Here is an 18,182-nt window from a genome sequence, read left to right on the forward strand (position 1 = left end):
TTCCTAATTAATTCAGTGTCTTTTTTAATGAAAGTGGGGTGGGAGATGAGCGCAATGGGAAAGGATGGGGAAAAGTGGGAGTGGGAGGGGGAGAACACACGCCCCCACCCCCAAACAAAAACCATAACTAATAAAGCTCCATCCAATGGCAGGGCTGCGTCGCGGATGCACGTGGACGGGACACCTTTAAAACGCGGCCCTGTGCTGCGTCCTCGGTTCAGTTTTTTTTTTTAGGTAAGGTGTCACAGGGCTCGCCGATTGGCGTCTCCATACCTCATTGCTGGTGGTCGCGACAGGCCCCTTTCACCTTCAATCCAGCCCACCGGGCTCATTTTTCTGTGTTTTCTCCGCTCATTTCGGCGCACTTGGGTGCCTGTCTGTAGATTCGCTGTCCTCAGTGGCCGCCAGCCGCTCTCCACGGTCCTGAAGAGCTTCTCTCCTGTCTGTCGACTTTTTGTCTTCTTTCCTACTTGGCGGTGTTTTAACAATTCAAATAGCAATCCGACTTTGAAAAAGAGTGATCGCTGATGGTCTGTCTGGATCAAGTTGGGGAGTTTGCTTAATAGTCGATTTCATTTGGCAGCTGAAAAATGTTCCCAAAAGGTATCGATTTTTAGATGATGCGTGGACGCAATTGCAGAAACTCTCATTGATTTCGCGGAGGATACCTCGTTTCATTCGCTCTGCTTCCTTCTGCTCAGCCAGAAAGTTGCCTTTAAACTTTGTGATTTAAACGGAGGTCGGAGACGGTGGGATACTGGTGTGCACCACGAACAGGATTGATTTGGGCTCATTCGCACTTGATGCGCTGCCTGGTGTCTGGATGCCGCTCTAGCCGCTTCTGCACTCCACTACTGCCAATGCGTGCATAGAAAACGACGGACACGGACAGAGTTGCGGCTGCGATGGAGGCGCCCGCTAACGGCTCCAGTTTTGGGATCGACTCCTTGTTGTCTCACAGACCGGGGAGTCCAGTTCTACCCAAAGGGGACACACTGATGGGGGAATGTCGGTCTCCACTGGAGCTGAGCCCGGGCTCCGAAATAGGAAGCGGTTGCTCGTCGCCTTCATCGCCTGCGATGCCAAGACAAGGTTCTGGCCCCGGTCCTGGTCCTGGTCCCGGTCCCGGCCCTGGACTGGCTCTAGACCCTCACCTACAGCACGGACAGATCTCTCAGCCGAGGACCGTCACGTCGTCCTTCCTCATCAGAGACATTCTGGCGGACTGTAAGCCCTTAGCCGCCTGTGCCCCGTACTCCAGTAGCGGGCTGACCAGTCCAGAGCAGGGGCGCCTCTCCTCGAAAATCGCCGAGGACTTTATGGACAAAGTGGAAAAAATTCACAGCAATTCATCCTCCGATACCGAATATAAAGGTAAGGGGTCGAATGGTGGGGACTGAGGCGTTCAGTTCATCTGTGCGAAGGTACACCGTAAACGAGTCCTTCAAATCGGGAGGAAAAGTCAAAAAGAAAGAGGAGGAAAGTGTCGACAAAATTACATTTGCAAAGAATGTAACAGAGCCTGGAAAGAGGAGATGACGATTAGAAACGAAAATTAATAAAAAAAGCTAAAGAATCGAAAGCGATCACGGCTGATTCAATGCAACGGGGTAGTTAGAAAGAACGGAAACGGCGGAAGACGCCGAAAAAATAAAATATAAAGCACTTTAAAAAGGGGGAAATACACGAAACAAGACGGAAAAAAGAAAAACAACTCGATGTGCTGAAATTTTTATAAGAAAATATAAAATTAACGAGGAGACATGACCTGTGGCAGGAAAGGAAAATATCAACGCGTGGAAGATTTTTTATAAACGATTATAAATAAAGCATTAAAGTCATCTAAAAGAAAAAAGGTCTAATACTAAAAAAATAAATAAAAGCAAAATGAAAAACAACATCAATAACTGCCATCATTTTGAAAAAAAAAAAACTCGCAACGCGGAGAAATTACGAATGCAAGTCGGCACTGCCTCGTAATGAACATACGAATAGGAAAATAAAAAAATAAACCGCCTGCATTATATCGGCATCTGGAGGGTTCACAATTAAATATTGCAGTAAAAAATCCAGTACTTTTGCTCCAAAAATTTTTTTTAAGAAATTTGTCATTCATTTCAAGTTAAGATATTCTACTAAAAATACTCGTGTTAAAAACATAAGGAAATAAATATATATATTTAAAAAAAAAAAAAAAAAAACGATTTAGTCTCACGTTAGTGCAGATTCACATTTTAAAACGGGCATTGACTGGATACAGCGAAATAATCAGATTTTTAAAAGCTAAGAAAAGCATAATAAAGTATAATGTAAAATAAAATCCTATATTAGGTAAAATATAAAAGTTAAACAAATATAAAATACATTGTTAATTTCATTTAATTAGCTAAAGGGAGGAACAAAACCTTTTCCTTTTAAACCATTGAATACTAAATTATGGGTGCTAAAATCATTTAATCGTGGGTGTAAAAATGTATCCTCCTTATACATTATTATATTATAATTTATAAATGACGTCTTATACACTATAATAATTTATATTAACGAGAAACAGAACGACATTTTAGGGAAGGATAGCAAACTAAATTCCAAAATGTATTTTTTGCTTTTTAGGGAAAGTAATACAAGTTGATTAAATTGCATAAAGTCTAATCTATCTATGTCTCAATTATTTAGTGCCTTTCATATCTATCTATTATATAGTGCCTTTATCTATGTCTTAATTATATAGTGCCGTTATCTATCTATCCGTCTATCTATCTGATATTTTTTGCAGCCATACCAAAAGAATTGTGCAATTCTTTATTAAGGTATGCCAGTAAAATATGAATCCAACACACTACTTTGAAATGACACAAAAAACAGGAATTAGCGGAGAAATAATCTAACGAAGGGCAATTAAATACATATATGTGGGGAGCCTAATACATAAATGTGAGCGCGTTTGAGTTTTTATCTAATTATCAGGATATTCATTGTTAATATTTTGCACACACTCTATTTGCTCACCTGCATCACGAAAATTATATGTAAATTTAGCAAAAAAAAATATTAAGGAAATTTTGGTAACTCTGCTATTGTAGGACATATCCGGAGCATGGTGGATAATAAAAAAGTACAACACTGGTGTGTATTATACTGTATATATACCGTATATGTTCAATACATTATTGTCGTTTGATGACTGATTTTCATACACATAACCTACATTATTATCACTTGTTACGTGACTGACCCCTTTATACGTGAATGCGATACAATTGGTTTCAGTTCTTTTGTTGAAGCACAGGCAGCTGAAGTGACTTGCTCAGGGTCACACAGTGTCAGCAGTGGGATTTGAACCTACAAATCCCGACAAACACACACGCACACACTTATTTATTATCTGCTATAAAGATGGTATAACATTTCTTTAATTAAAAGTGTGTGTGTGTGTATTTTTTACACAACTCTTCCATTTCCTCATACACACCCGCTTCATATAGTTTGGGGGTCTCTCACGGCGTTACCGTGATATGAAATCCCCTCCTCAGTGCCTTTAAACGGCTGACCGCACATCTTCTTCGTTTGTAAAACTGACAAAGAATCCAAGGAAGCAGACATCACTTTGACTTCGAAATGAGAAATGTTGTGATATGTAAAATTAAACGCCCCTTTATGCATACCTGTATGTATGAATATTGGAAACAATTGTTAAACAAGTTCATTTAATTGTTCTCCGTTTGCCGGTTGATTTTGCTATAGGAGTGGATTTTTATTGTACATTTAATCACATTCAGCCATACAAGATGAAGCCTGTAAGGCCTATAGGACTGTGATAAATTTAATTAAGCCGAGCAGTTAAAAAAGCAATATCAGCGCGTATCTTCGAACGAAAAGTTGTGATCTGCACATGTCGTTTCATTGCCACGGGTCTTTAAAAGGGATTAGGGGCAAAAGAAAAAGTCAACAAGCCCTGCCGAGAGCCGGCCGAGCCGCCAGCGGAGGAGACGCGGCGGAGTTTTCTGCGATTCCTGCCTGAAGAAAGATTCCGACTGGATGGACCATCTGGGACTCAACCCTAACCGTAAGCCCCTTGGAACTGCCGGGCGAGCTGGTGGGAAGCCAAAGTCGCGGGTTTAGGGTGTCTGCCTGCATTACGCGTCTACACACACGCTTTGTTTTATTACAAGAATGTTAAACTTAACCTCGTTTGAGTTCTTCATGCACTTGCAGATATTGAATCCTGAATGTGCCGCTGGCGTTAAAGGAGTTGCAAATGTCACAGAATCTTGCATTTTATTTTTGTTGAGGTTCATGCTATATTTAAAACATCCATTACTCTCTCTTATTTGTATGTATATTAATTATATACATACATTAATTATATCCAGGCTGCCGGCCGAACGCGCTCAGATGCTGGGGTCCTACGACCACCTTCGTCCTGCATTTGTACCCTCCTCAGTGTTAACTGCACGGTTTAACTGTAAAACTCGTAATAACCCGAATTCTGAACTTGACGTTTAGGGAGCGCCGACTTTAATGTCGCCAGTAATCAGTTCCGTCTCTTGCACTTACAAATGTGTACGCGCTTCTGAGTTCACGAGGACAGCTGGTTTATTAAAATGCAGAACAATAAATATACAAACAAACAAATAAATAAACTAATAATTTCTAGAACCCTGTGCCCTAAACCCAATTATCAGAAGAAAATAGATAAAGGCGAGTTTATAGGACTACATTCCGTTATTTCTTTATTTATAGGAACGCTGGATGCGGGTCCCCGAATTGTGAAGGATTTGTATTTGGCGGATTGAAATTCCTCCTGTCTGTATGAAAGAAAAAAAATATGAATCACATGAAAAAATAAAAAAAGATAAACGGACGAGAAATTAAGTGATCGCTTAGGAATAGTAACAGTGTATTTAAATTGATTTTCCAAAACGGAATGTTGCGTATTTATTCATGTATTTGTTCGTCTGCTTTCGTTTGAAGTCTAAATTTGAAAGGTGAAAGACTATGACACCTCAGTCTTAAAGATAGTCCCCGACTATGACCGTTAAAAACGCAAAAATGTGGAATTGAAATTCACGTTACAAACAGACATAATTCACAGTCGCAAATTCTTCTAATAGACACATTTTTAAGAAAACCCGAAGAAAAAAAAAACTCGCTTTGAAAAAACATAAAGGCCCAGACAGACAGACAGACTCAAACCTCCGACTCCAATGATGTGAAGTAACAGCGCTAACCGCTGCGCCACCGTGTCACGTTCTTTATCAATGCCACTCTTAAAAATCCGCAGCTCAAAAAACAAAAACCTGAGCGGAAGCAAAGCGCGCAAAACTTTTCCCGACATGACACCCTCTGGAAGTCTCCGTTCGGGTCACGCCCCTCATTCTGGCTGTCATTTTAGGACAGACGCTTTGTTACGTCTACGTGCCACCTCTGCTGTCCTTTCAACGTTTGTACGCAGTCAGTAAGGACGAATTTCAACGAGCTGTCATGGAATTCGGAGCCCGTCGGCTCATCCCTTATCATTCCCGTCTTTGCGATCGGACAGCGAGAGATTTACTCCTAGAAAAAATGTCGACATTCGCAACTGACGGACCACCATCCCCAGTGGCTCAATTAACCGGATTATTGTGTTCCAGTCGAGCCCAGCCGCGTCTTTTTTTCTGCCCCCTCATTAAAGATTTTCACATATTTGCTACGAATGTTACACGTATTTTCCTAAATGTGCCAAAGCTCAGGTATGTTATATAATATCTGAAAAGGGGAAAAAATGAAAAGCCCCGGCCCATTTTGACATTTCGTGTAAATAAAAGTCTTTCCTTCCAACTTCACAAATTCGGCCAAAACGCTTTAACAAACGTTATTTTATTTACCACAAGATGTTCGTCGTGCAAAACATAAGATGTATATATGTAAGAAAATAAAAAGTCCCCCTTGAAACTGCCAGTCCACGTGTGTGCCGCTTCCTCGTTTAAGCCCAAATCCGTTATTCTGTGCTGGAGCTGTTTTGACATTTCCTACGGATTTCTTTTGTAACGGACTGTCGCACTTATCGACCGATCATCTGCCCAGTCGATAAAGTACGGCGGTGCCACGCTTGGGTGGGTTTTGAACCCCTTAAAAAAATCGCGATCAGCGACCTAAAACAAATTGGCCTTCTTACTGTCACTCGTGCCTCCGAACCGACTTCACGTGACGTCAGATTGACCAGAAGAGTGGCACACCTGCAGCTTCACGTGGGCCTGCAAAAAGACTGAATGTTAGAGAAGGACCCCTATCTGAGTATCTCACACTCGCAAACAGAAAGAAAGAAAGAAAGAAAGAAAGAAAGAAAGAAAGAAAGAAAGAAAGAAAGAGTATTTCTTTGTTTCCCTTTACTCATTCCTCATTAATTCTTTATCTTTCTTTCACATCTCCCTATACCCATTCCTCATTAAGTCTTTCTTTCTTTCTTATTGGACCCTAATATAGAACCATTAAGGACTGTCATTTCTTTCTATTTTGCTACATGTCTCTTTTTACTCATCCATCTGTGACCCCATTTTTCTTTCTTTCATATAGAGCCTTTCATATTGCACACTATTATAGACCACTAAATGCCTACTCATTTTTGTATTTCTTTATTTCTTACGATTCTTGCTTTGCTTACCTCCCTTAAGTCTTTCTTTTATTAAGAACCTTTCGTATTGGACAGTATTATAGAGCACTAAAGGTCTTTCCTTCTTTCTTTCTTTCCTTCTTTTTTCTTCTTTTCTTGCACACCTCCCTTTACTCATCACTCCTTAAGTCTTTTTTTTTCCTTTTTTGACTGATTATCCTGTAATGTCTATTTACTTTCGTTTGCAGTGAAAGAGGAAGGCGACAGGGAGATATCAAGTAGTCGGGACAGTCCCCCGGTACGGCTGAAAAAGCCACGGAAAGCTCGGACGGCCTTCACGGACCACCAACTGGCCCAACTGGAGCGCAGCTTCGAGAGACAGAAGTACCTGAGCGTCCAGGACAGGATGGAGTTGGCGGCGTCACTAAACCTCACGGACACCCAAGTGAAGACCTGGTACCAGAACCGCAGGTGAGACGCTGTTTTGGGTGAATGGCGCTTCCGACAAACGGCGTGTGTCAGCCAGCAATGAACAACGGCGCCCTTCGCCGCAATGGGGCTGTGGCACGAGCCTCGCTGGACACACAGACCCGCTTGAAGAGATTGTGCTCGTCTGGGTCAGCGATTTGTTTTCATCTCCCTCCCTTAAGGACAGACAATACTATGTCGACCTCCAGGGATGTTGCTTATTTTTCTATAGAACGAATTTTAAAAAATAAAACGGAACAAATGCTCGGATTAAAAAAGGAGAACATATTTAATAACGGGGACATACCACAAATCAGTAAATAAGAAATATGCACACTCTTAAAAATCAAAGTGCCAAAGTGAGCCTTCAGAACGATGCTATAGCGGAACCATTTCTTGGTTCATTAAAGACCCATCCACACGAAGGTCCCAGAAAGAACTTTAACGTATTTAATGTGTAAGGCCTGATTTTAAAATGACGTTTACCTCATACAGTCGCAGGCTGAGCTCAGGTTTTACTGTCCTGTTGTATGCTGCTTGATCCCCTACGAGACATTAAAGATTTCTGTTCTGTCCACGAATTAAGAACTTTTTCAAAGCCCCCAAAAAAACAACTGCACAAGCAAAGAACCCTTCAATGAATGACGTGGCAAGGGTTATATCATAATAGAATAATATAGAATTACTATGAATATCGGCGTTACCGTGGAGCCTGCATGTTCTCCGCATGTCGCTCTGTTGATGTTTTCGTTCTCCATCACAAACAGTCTCGTGTTACACTGATTGGTCCGTATAAGGTCACGTGCATGTCTGTGCCCTATGACGCACGAGGCCTCCAGTCCAGTGTTGGTTACAGTCGGGTCCTTCGTGCTGTTAATTATATTCGCGAGCCATCTGCAACCCACCAATCGGATTCTCTCTCTCTCTCTCTCTCCATCCATCCATCCATTTTCCAACCCGTTGAATCCGAACACAGGGTCTGCTGGAGCCAATCCCAGCCATCTATCTATCTATTATATATATATATATATATATATATATATATATATATATATATATATATATATATATATGAGACAGAGAGAGATGGCGACGAAATACCATTTGATCATTAAAGATTATTTTAAGAGTGCAGGGGCAATATCATTACAGCCACCGAGTTCTCGATTGCGAATATTATTTCATAGATTTCGAGGTAAATGTGACACTACACACAATCTGTCATGCTTTGTAAGAAGTTGGTTAGATATGAGATGCGCAATTTGATATTTTATTGACCTCAAAAGGAGACTGCAGTGTTGGGCAGACCACACACATCAGCGATCAGATACATAGATAAATATGCAGAAAATAAGCAGTAAGGCAAATACTGTACTTATACATACATACATACATACATACATACATACATACATACATACATACATACATACATACATAAAATAAAATAAAACAAAACAGTTTGAATTTTATCTGGCGCTGATCCGTTTTCATATCTTTATAACGACTCGCGGTCTCAGGGTTCACGGCAAGAAACACCTCGTTAAAAATTCGTTAACTGCGCCTGGAAAAATCGCCAGGAAAGTCAAGTAAAATTTTTATTATAAAGAGACTTAAAAGGCAAAAAAAAAAAAAAAATAGTGGCTCTGACGCCAGGGATCTGGCAATCGGAAGGTTGCCGGTTCGAATCCCGTAAATGCCAAAAGGGACTCTGCTATGTTGGGCCCCTGAGCGAGACCCTTGACCTGCAATTGCTGAGCGCTTTGAGTAGTGAGAAATGCGCTATATAAATGCTAAGAATTACTATTATTAACTTTTCTTTGCACGTGGAAATCAGCCAGCTATTTTGTGAATGTCTGTGGACACTCGGCCTTCGCAGAGGGTCGCGAATGCGTTGCGTTCTGATCCATGACGAGACCTCACCGACCGTTAGATATAAAATCAAGCGCGTCTGCCTTTCAGTAATTAAATGCGCTCATTTTTTTTTTCGCACACCCTTCAAAATGAAGGTGCCAATAGGGGTCTCATTTCTGATTCCCAAAAGATCCATCCCCGTGAAGGTTCCGGAGAGAACTTTAATTGAGATCCATAGCAGACTCCATAAATGTCCAGTGAGTTGCTCATTTTGATGCCAGGGTTCGGTTCAGACACCCTCGGTCCGCTGTATTCTGCTAAATCGCCTACTGAACATTAACGATTTCTGCTCTCCCAACCCCACTCCTTACAACTTAGGAGCCTTTCCAACGCCCAGAGTCCTCGTTCCGTAAGACTCCTCTCAGAACGAAGGGACCCCTTTGTGAAGCAGCGGCTCTGCCCCGTGTTGTGCCATTTTAGCCCCGTTATTATTTAGGAGCGTCTGGACACACGTCAGGGCGAACGAGAGTTCGGCCGACTCGTCGACTTTTGTCTGAGCGCCACGGGGTCTTAATACACTTGTATATCAGAGCCTGCTGACAGGCACGGAGGGGTCTTCAGTCCCTCAATGAAGATACCAAAACAGAGACCCCCCACCCCTCCCCTTCAGTTCAAAGAGGCTCAGCAGACAGACGGTCTCCGAGCCCGGCCTTTCCCTTCGCTTTCATCGATTTTAATTGAATGATTTTATGGCTCATCCCCTCGCTGTTTTAAAACGTATTCAGCAGTTAACCATTTAAACATGTCGTGGCTCAAATACAAGGGGCTACCTGGCAGGAGGTCTTGGGAGTGCGCGACAGCTGCGAAGTGTGGAACCCGAGCTAAACAGACAGCAGGGCAGCAGCAGCAGCAGAGGCGGCGGCGGCCGCGGGCGTCTTCAGCAGTCGTAGTGCCCCCCGAGCCCGACTCAAGCGCGCTAGAACCTTCGGGTTTTATTGCCCACCCCAGTGCATATACAACTCTGTCGTCTAAACAAATGAACGCGCCACACTGGGATTTAGGCCTATGATCAAATGTAGAAGGAGGATAAAGCAGGGTGGTCGTCCTTCACCTACTTTTCACGTTTAGCTTTTTTTATATGATATTTTATATGTTATTTTTTTAGCACTATTTGGCTGCTGCCTTTATCTAAGGTGACTTACAACATTTTGAGCTTGCGGAGCACAGGCAGGTGAAGTGACTTGCTCAGGGTCGCACGGTGGGATTTGAACCCTCACCCTGAAGGCTCGAAGTCCAAAGTCTTTCCCAATACGCCACACCGCCCTGTAACTGTGACAATGTAAACTATGAGATGGTTGAGATTTCACATGCATGCCGGCTTTGTGCTCAGGGCGCTGTTTATGCTGGCCAGCAGCTCTCATCTGCTGCTTTTCGGACTTTGTATGGTGGCGGAGGTTCAAGACAAAGATGACAAAATAAATCTGATTGAAGCCTTAGCATAAGTACTTACTGTATTCGTTTTTTTTGTTTTGTTTTGCCAGTGGGGACCGTGGGACCCCGGAGCCAAATCGGGCAAAGCAGCTGCGCAATCTGGAAACGAAGTCGCGGGGACGGTGGTAGAATTTGAATATGTGCGTCACAATCAATCAATTGAGAACTTAATACAAAAAAAAAAAAAATACAAATACAACTTAATGATTAACGAATTCATTAATTGAAAGCAAAACAAAACACGGCGAATTTTCATTCTTTTCCTGAAAGTGAAAGAACAACACACAAAGCGGTTTTACTTTTAAAATATGAATTAGCAAATTTCAATGTGGCGTTAAACCTTAAAAAAATCTTACAACACGTTAGACATGTGAGCTGAATAGCAGGTGCGACAATAAACCATTCGCTCTTTTCGGACATGCATGTAAAGCCAATTCCTGCAGCAGAGCAGAGCGACTCGAAAACTGAACTAGGGAACTGAGCAGGCAAGGCTAAGCACTGCGCCACCGAGCCCACCACTCATCAGCAAGTTTGTGGAGCCTCTGCTCTTACTAGCGGTTGCGACTGACTAAGCGAGAGTGTGAAGGTCCGGTTTGTTCTGGCTGTCCCTAAATTAAAAAAAGGAGGATTCAGAAAATAGACAAGTGGATGAAAATAAAATTTTAAATTTAGAAGTGGTAAATGGTGCAGCCCTTTTAATCATTTTAACATTTTATCTGTTTCAATACTATTATTTATTTATGGCTTACACCTTTATCCAAAGTGAGGCATAACATTACTTTTGTTTTTCCAACTGGAGCACATGGCAGGCGCAGTAACTTTCTCGTGCAGGTTACTTGGTGTGAGAAGTGGGATTTGAAACAGCAACATCTGGGCTTGAGATCCAAAACCTTAACCACTGCCTCCTTTAAAATCAAATCTCTTATTTTTATTTATTTATTTTATCATTTATTGATTGCATTCATTACTTTATTCATTCAAAATTATAATCTTGGCTAGAAAACGAAGATCAGAGACCATACAATGAAGAGCTGAAACTTTCCGTAAAGTTCCGTCAGGTTTTTCATTCGGAAATAAATCAAGAAAAAGCCTCATTGACCTTAAGGACGCAAATCTGATAAAACGTCAATAAGACTGAACTAGTAAAGCGCGGCGAACAAAACAGAAAAAGCATAAGACATTTGACCATCAATAATAAATACAAATTAGTGCGTGACGCATGAATAATTCACGCGACGTACTTTAATTACACAATTATGATAATTATGAATAATTTACCTGTGTGAATGGCTTTAACTGTCAGGTATAATCTGACAGACGAATACGCGCCCAGTGGGTCATAAAAATATATTATTATTTTTTAATGTCTTTCAGACCCAATCATACGCTCGACCGGCCCGTTTCTCTGTGGGCAGTTTGCGCGTTTTTGTCTTCGTGTCAAACATTTTTCATTGACACCGACCTTGATTGAATTTTGGAATTAAGAGAAGTGGGAAAATACAGCAGCCAGGATGTCGCGTCTGAAGACGGTAGAAAACGCGGCGCCCATAAGGTGGGCAAAGAGACCGGGGGGCTCGCACGACCCAAGTACTTGTGGACTGCAAGTCGAGAACTCTGGCTGGGTAAATTTATCGATAATGGACGCGCAAAGTGTGGAGCCATGAAGGGCTGGATTTGGGAAGGTCAGAGCTACACACATCTAAAATCACTGGGGGATCGCTTCAAGTGTAACATCAGAGAGAGCGTTTTCATAAAAATAATAATGATTATTATTTAAATTGAGCTTCTCTCAGTACCCGCGCAGGGAGGTCCCGGGACGCGAACCCAAGATCTCCTTACTGCGAGGCAGCAGCGCTACAACTTCATATCGCATAATTCATAAATACGATTAGTGTCATTTAAACATCACAATAGCGACCATCACCATCACAACGATATCACGAGAAAGCAAACGCCGCTACTGTGCCGTACAAAGTGCAGGCTGCAATGGAGGAAAACGAAATCTTCATGTGCTCACATAAAGCTAAACGACAGAAAATGATAAAAATAACGAAATACAACCAACATCCGTCTACTTTCCTGACCCGCTGATTCAGGGCAACGAGAGCAGGGAGGCATGTGCAACCAACAGTCAAAGACTTTCTGTGTCAACGTGTCTGGGCTGAAGAAAGAAAGAAAGAAAGAAAGAAAGAAAGAAAGAAAGAAAGAAAGAAAGACCCGTGAATGGTAGCGTGGCGTAGTGGTTAAAGCTTCGTGCTTCAAGTCCTGAGGCTGTACCCTTAAATACTGACCCTGCGTGTCTTCATTATAGTTTGTAACTCTCTTTTTTTTAAACAGCGCTCTGAACTTTACTGAACAAAAAATAATAAAAATAATACATTAATAAAATATCGATATGAAAGGCACTGAAAGATATGTATTCGGTATGTAGTCATTTGTAAAGTTTGTAACAACATTCACCTGTCACAGCGCTCCGAGCCTGCACTCATTGAATAGCGCGATACCAAAAAACACATTAAAAACAACACAGATAGATAGATAGATAGATAGATAGATAGATAGATAGATATGAAAGGTGCTATATAATAGATAGATAGATAGATAGATAGATAGATAGATAGATAGATAGATAGATAGATAGATAGATAGATAGATATGTGAAAGGTGCGATAGATAGATAGATAGATAGATAGATAGATAGATAGATAGATAGGCACTGTATAATGGATAAATACGAAATACACTATATAATGGACAAATAGGAAAGGTGCAGTATATGAGATACATATGAAAAGCATTATATAAAGGAAAGATAGATGTGTATTTTGTATGATTATTCATTTATGTAATTAGTCATTTGTAAAGTTTGTAACTGCATTAATCTGTAAACTTGTTAGACCGCACTGAACCTACATTCACTGAACAGCGATATGAAACAAAATTTAACTGCATTAACATAGGGAGGTCTACTAATAGATATGAAAGACACTATATGATAGATAGATTTTCAAAGCCCAAATAAACCATTTGAAATGCAAAGAACCCTCACAGCATGAAATGATTGTTTGTGAAGCAATAATTTAACGAGGAACCGCACAACCCAGTAAAATGCTATTAAAGAACCGTTATGTTTGAGAATTTAGATAGATAGAAAGATAGATAGATAGATAGATAGATAGATAGATAGATAGATAGATAGATGAAAGGCAATATATAATAGATAGATAATGTGAAAGGCAACATATGATAGATAGATAGATAGATATGAAAGGCACTATATGATAGATAGATAGATATGAAAGGCACTATATGATAGATAGATAGATAGATATAGTGCCTTTCATATCCTTGTGATGGAGAAAAAAAAGATCAACAGAGCAACACGTGGAGAACATGCAGGGCGAAGTTCCTAGTAATATAAATATACTGCAGAACTAGTATCTATCTATCTATCTATCTATCTATCATATAGTACCTTTCACATATCTACCTATCATATGTTGCCTTTCACATTATCTATCTATCTATCTATAACAGATACATCTTCATTTTTCCCAAATGGGCCATTTAGCTGTTTACAGAAGTTCAATTATATATAGTATATATATGTACACACGAGAAATATATCAACTCAGCATAAGGCAGATAGATACGAAAGGCACTATATAAAATAAAAAGGATAGATGGAATGCACCATGCCTTTATTTATACAAATCATAATAAGTAAAAAATAAACGAATTTTGTTTGATTTTTTAAGAGTGGCTGCAGTGCGGCTACTAAAACATTTGCTTTATTTTAAGCCCTATTACTTGTAACCAATATTAACAATATTTTAAAAATCAAGCACACCATTTTACAATCGAGCTGCTTCCTTCGCGACATTTGACGCCGGGCTGCAGGTCATTTTGAATTCGTCTCCCATTCCCTAAGTGACATCTGTGACAAATGGCTTCTTAAAAACGTCGCTTGTTCAATACCAGAAAACTCAAATGTAGTGAGGTGATTTTTTTTGTCTTTAACGTGTTCCAAACGAAAAAAAAAGTATTTCTGTTAATTTACAGTATATTTAAGGACGAGCGCGAGGAGAACAAAAAGAAGAAAAAACATTCTAGAACGAAAATTATAAAATGTTCTTTATATATTTTTAACACGAGTTATCAACGCAATGAAGTGCATTAAATCTAATTAAAATGGATAATGTTAAATTGTAGAAAAATCCTGACAAACCGAAAGCCGTTTGGCAGATCGAATTCGGCGGCCAGTTAGCCTGTTACTGGAAAAGCAGGTTTAAGAAATAAACGGACGATTGAATGACAATATAATGAAATGTACAAGAAAAGGCTAACGTAACGGCCCTCCACTGCCATTGAACTGAGAGTCGACGGGTAGTTTAATAAAAAAGCAACAAACAAAAACATAAATATCTTACAAAAGAACAATATAATTTAATTAAAGAAAACTAGCGAAATAAAGAAACAGATGGATTAACAAAACGGCCCTCCAGCTCGATTCTGCTGTATTTTTCCGTTTAAATGACCCAATTCGATGACCAGTGCCGAGGACTAACCACGTGACCGAGCACTTTGTGCGACGTGTCATTTGATTCTGAATCACACAGAAATGTTTTCTCACTGAGGAAAAAAATGTAAAGCTACAACTTTTACAGCTATACCTTACTCGATCTTAACATTGTTGTAATTGTATCATTACGTTTAAAGACCGGGCTTCGAAATGACCGAGCTTTGCTCCGAGCCCTGTTCCGCCGCGCAGTAATCATCGAGCAGACCCCACGCTCCGCTCGGCAAGCCGTTGGGCTGTGTGTTAAATGCGCCGCCACTCCGTTTCAATAAGCGAGTAACGGTCGCTGCACTCACAAGTGCCCTTGATAGACCTCGTATCGCTTTTTAGCAGCGACCTCCCTTGCCCTCAACGTGGTCCGAATGGGCATCTGATTCAGCCGCAGGTTTCAGGGACCCGCACTTGAAGCCACACGTATGGTAACAGAAGCTGGCGCTCAGTTCTGTACGGGGCGAGTAATTCAACAAGTAACATCACAGTATGGTGTTTGTGTAGCTGGTCAGACGTCCCGTCCAGGGATGGATCCCACTTTGCGCACGATGTGGCTGGGTGGGCATGGCGGACCTTGAAGGAGCAGATTAAGTAGATGAATGAAGGTAGCAAGGAACAGGACAAATGCTAAGTATATTTGGTGAATGATGTGAAGCATCCAAGTAAATATGGCCAAGCACGCATGTCTTCGCATTTCTAATAGTTAGGGTACCTTTAGAGGATGCAGACTAAAGGGTCTGCCCCTGGGTTTCTAATCTACTAATATCCTCCTTGTCTCTATCCAGACATCTATTTCGTCCATTAACGGGACGCCAGAAAACCCCTGTGGCAGTTCACAGATTCTGCGTAACGTAACATGCAGAAATGTAGGCAGAACAAGAAAAAAAAAAAAGGAATTTAGTGAGCCAAGCCAGGCTGACTGCTACGCCATCTTTTTGTAATCACTGACCCCCTTGAATGAGGTGAACATGAGGGCTCCACTTGGGCCTTCAAGAGTGTCTGGTACTTCATACTATTACATTTGGATAAAATCAATGACTTGCCAATCGTCCAGGTGTCATGTTCATGATAAACCAGTCCGTGTGACATTTATGTCCCGTCCAGGGAGATTTTGTTTTTAATTTTTAGCCCAGGTCTCAACAAGACCACCAGTTGCGTGGGAAATGGTTGAAAGCAGGCAGATGAATGATTGAACGTGTATTTTTTATTTGTTTTTGTTTTTTTTTTTTTTTCTCTCCAAGGACGAAGTGGAAGAGACAAACGGCGGTGGGACTGGAGTTGTTAGCAGAAGCGGGCAATTACTCCGCTTTGCAGAGGATGTTTCCTTCTCCATATTTCTACCCGCAGAGCCTGGTGTCGAATCTGGACCCCGGGGCGGCACTCTACCTGTATAGAGGGCCGTCAGCTCCGCCCCCAACTCTACAGCGCCCCCTGGTGCCCCGGATCCTACTTCATGGGCTTCAAGGGGGGAGCGAACCCCCGCCACCTCTGCCGTCTTTAGCGGGCGTCTTGCCCAGGGCAGCACAGCCACGGTGAGCCCCGTACAGAACTTTAAAGAAGGGAAAAAGAAACAGACAAAAAACAAATCAACAGCAGTTCAGATTTCCATTTTTTAATTTCGAAAGAAATGTTTTTGCTTATATTACATGAAATCTTTACCTGTTTTCCCTTGAAGGAGATAACTTTTTGAGTATTATTATTTTTTTTTCACCACAACCTAAATCTTTGCATGGACACTCCTCCCAGAGCTGGTGACTTTTTATATTTTTCTTTCTCTTTTTGCTGTTTTAGAAGCCAGTCGATTGTTGTTGGTTGAGGCAGCACTCAGGGTGTCTTTGCGGACTCCATTATTAATTTATTCGCATATTGTTAACTGAATTCACATGTCCGGAGAGATTCGGTTGAATATTCTGCACTTCCCACCACGGATGGCATAACGTGTAACGAGCACCTGCTACTTTTCAGACACGCATTTACACTTCTATGCCATTGCCCAGGTGGACACTGACACGCGCCACGTCGATTATTTTATATACATTATAAATGTGAACGTAAAATCAGGTCATGGACTCCTTCGCACATTTTCCATTAGTCGCGGAAGCACCCAGACCCGACCAGTTTGAATACGAATGTCCGCTTACTGGCGTATCGAGGGCACAAAGAGTATCGCTAGATTATTCCCCTTGGCTACTCTGGCGGGGAGGCACCCATGAATATGCTGTGAATATTCGAATTTGCAAAAGAAGCAAACATTATTTTCATTTTCTTTCAACGCTGTCAAGATGGATGCATTTCATGTTTTTTTATAATCAAGCCATTCTACTCAGAGTCAGCTCTTTTATTTATTTATTCTGCGATTTGCTGCGAAGCACATGCCAGACACAGTGAGCTAACACTTCCCGAAGTGAATGAGTGCGTGAATGTGCGTGAATGTCCCAATGATGACGGGGACAACCTGCAACGCCCTGCCCTAAGACCCCCGAATGGAGAAAGCAGGTCAACCGATGGATGGGTGAATTAACGAGTAGATGGAAGAATGGCAGTTTTTGGAAAATAAAATAATCCAAGACACTTTATTTGTTTTATTTTCATAGGAAAAAGTCAGTAATTTCTGTATTTATTGTTTAGTATATTTTTCTGTATATTTATTTATAAACTGATTCACAAATGCCACTTTAAGAATTGCACTAATAACCCTTGAACTAAGCATCCTGAACTTAAAAGATTTAACTTAACTGAACTGACACGGACCACGAGAAGGCCTGACTGTCGTACAAGTGCTGTGTGACTGACGGGACGAGCTAACCGTGAAATCGAGTCGCTCGACATGATGGACTGCAATAAAGTCATCGATCAGTTCTCCCCTTTTCCCCTTCTCGGCGGAGGCACTGACGGCTGGATTGTTCATTTGTTACTTCATGTGATGATACTGTGTGACAGCTTTGTAAATATTTTTGTGAAAATGTATATTGAAGCTATTTATTTGTGAAACCCTCATATTGTGAAGTGATTCTCGTAGTTCTGGATTTTTTTAAAACAACAGGTCCTCGTCCTCCTCCTCCTCCTCCCCGGTATTCCTCAATACAACGGAAATGTTTGCTCAATTATGTTAAGACGATGGGATTTTACCTAAAGAGAATTACTTTTTTTAAATGTACAAATTCTTACATACAGAAAATAAACATACTGGTTTTGAATAAAAGGCGA

The 18,182-nt window shown here is 41.1% G+C and overlaps 1 protein-coding gene across 1 annotated transcript; it reads left to right on the forward strand.

Annotated features, from left to right (window-relative positions):
* The first annotated feature begins 231 nt into the window (after positions 1–231).
* Positions 232–18,182, forward strand: LOC120536012 (barH-like 1 homeobox protein). Its single transcript, XM_039764297.1, has 3 exons — positions 232–1,374; positions 6,841–7,063; positions 16,217–18,182. Exons 1-3 carry the CDS (start codon positions 906–908, stop codon positions 16,509–16,511), a joined length of 987 nt encoding a protein of 328 aa, XP_039620231.1. The 5' UTR covers positions 232–905; the 3' UTR covers positions 16,512–18,182.

Source organism: Polypterus senegalus, chromosome 9, assembly GCF_016835505.1.
Source record: "Polypterus senegalus isolate Bchr_013 chromosome 9, ASM1683550v1, whole genome shotgun sequence".
Classification (NCBI taxonomy): Eukaryota; Metazoa; Chordata; class Cladistia; order Polypteriformes; family Polypteridae; genus Polypterus; species Polypterus senegalus.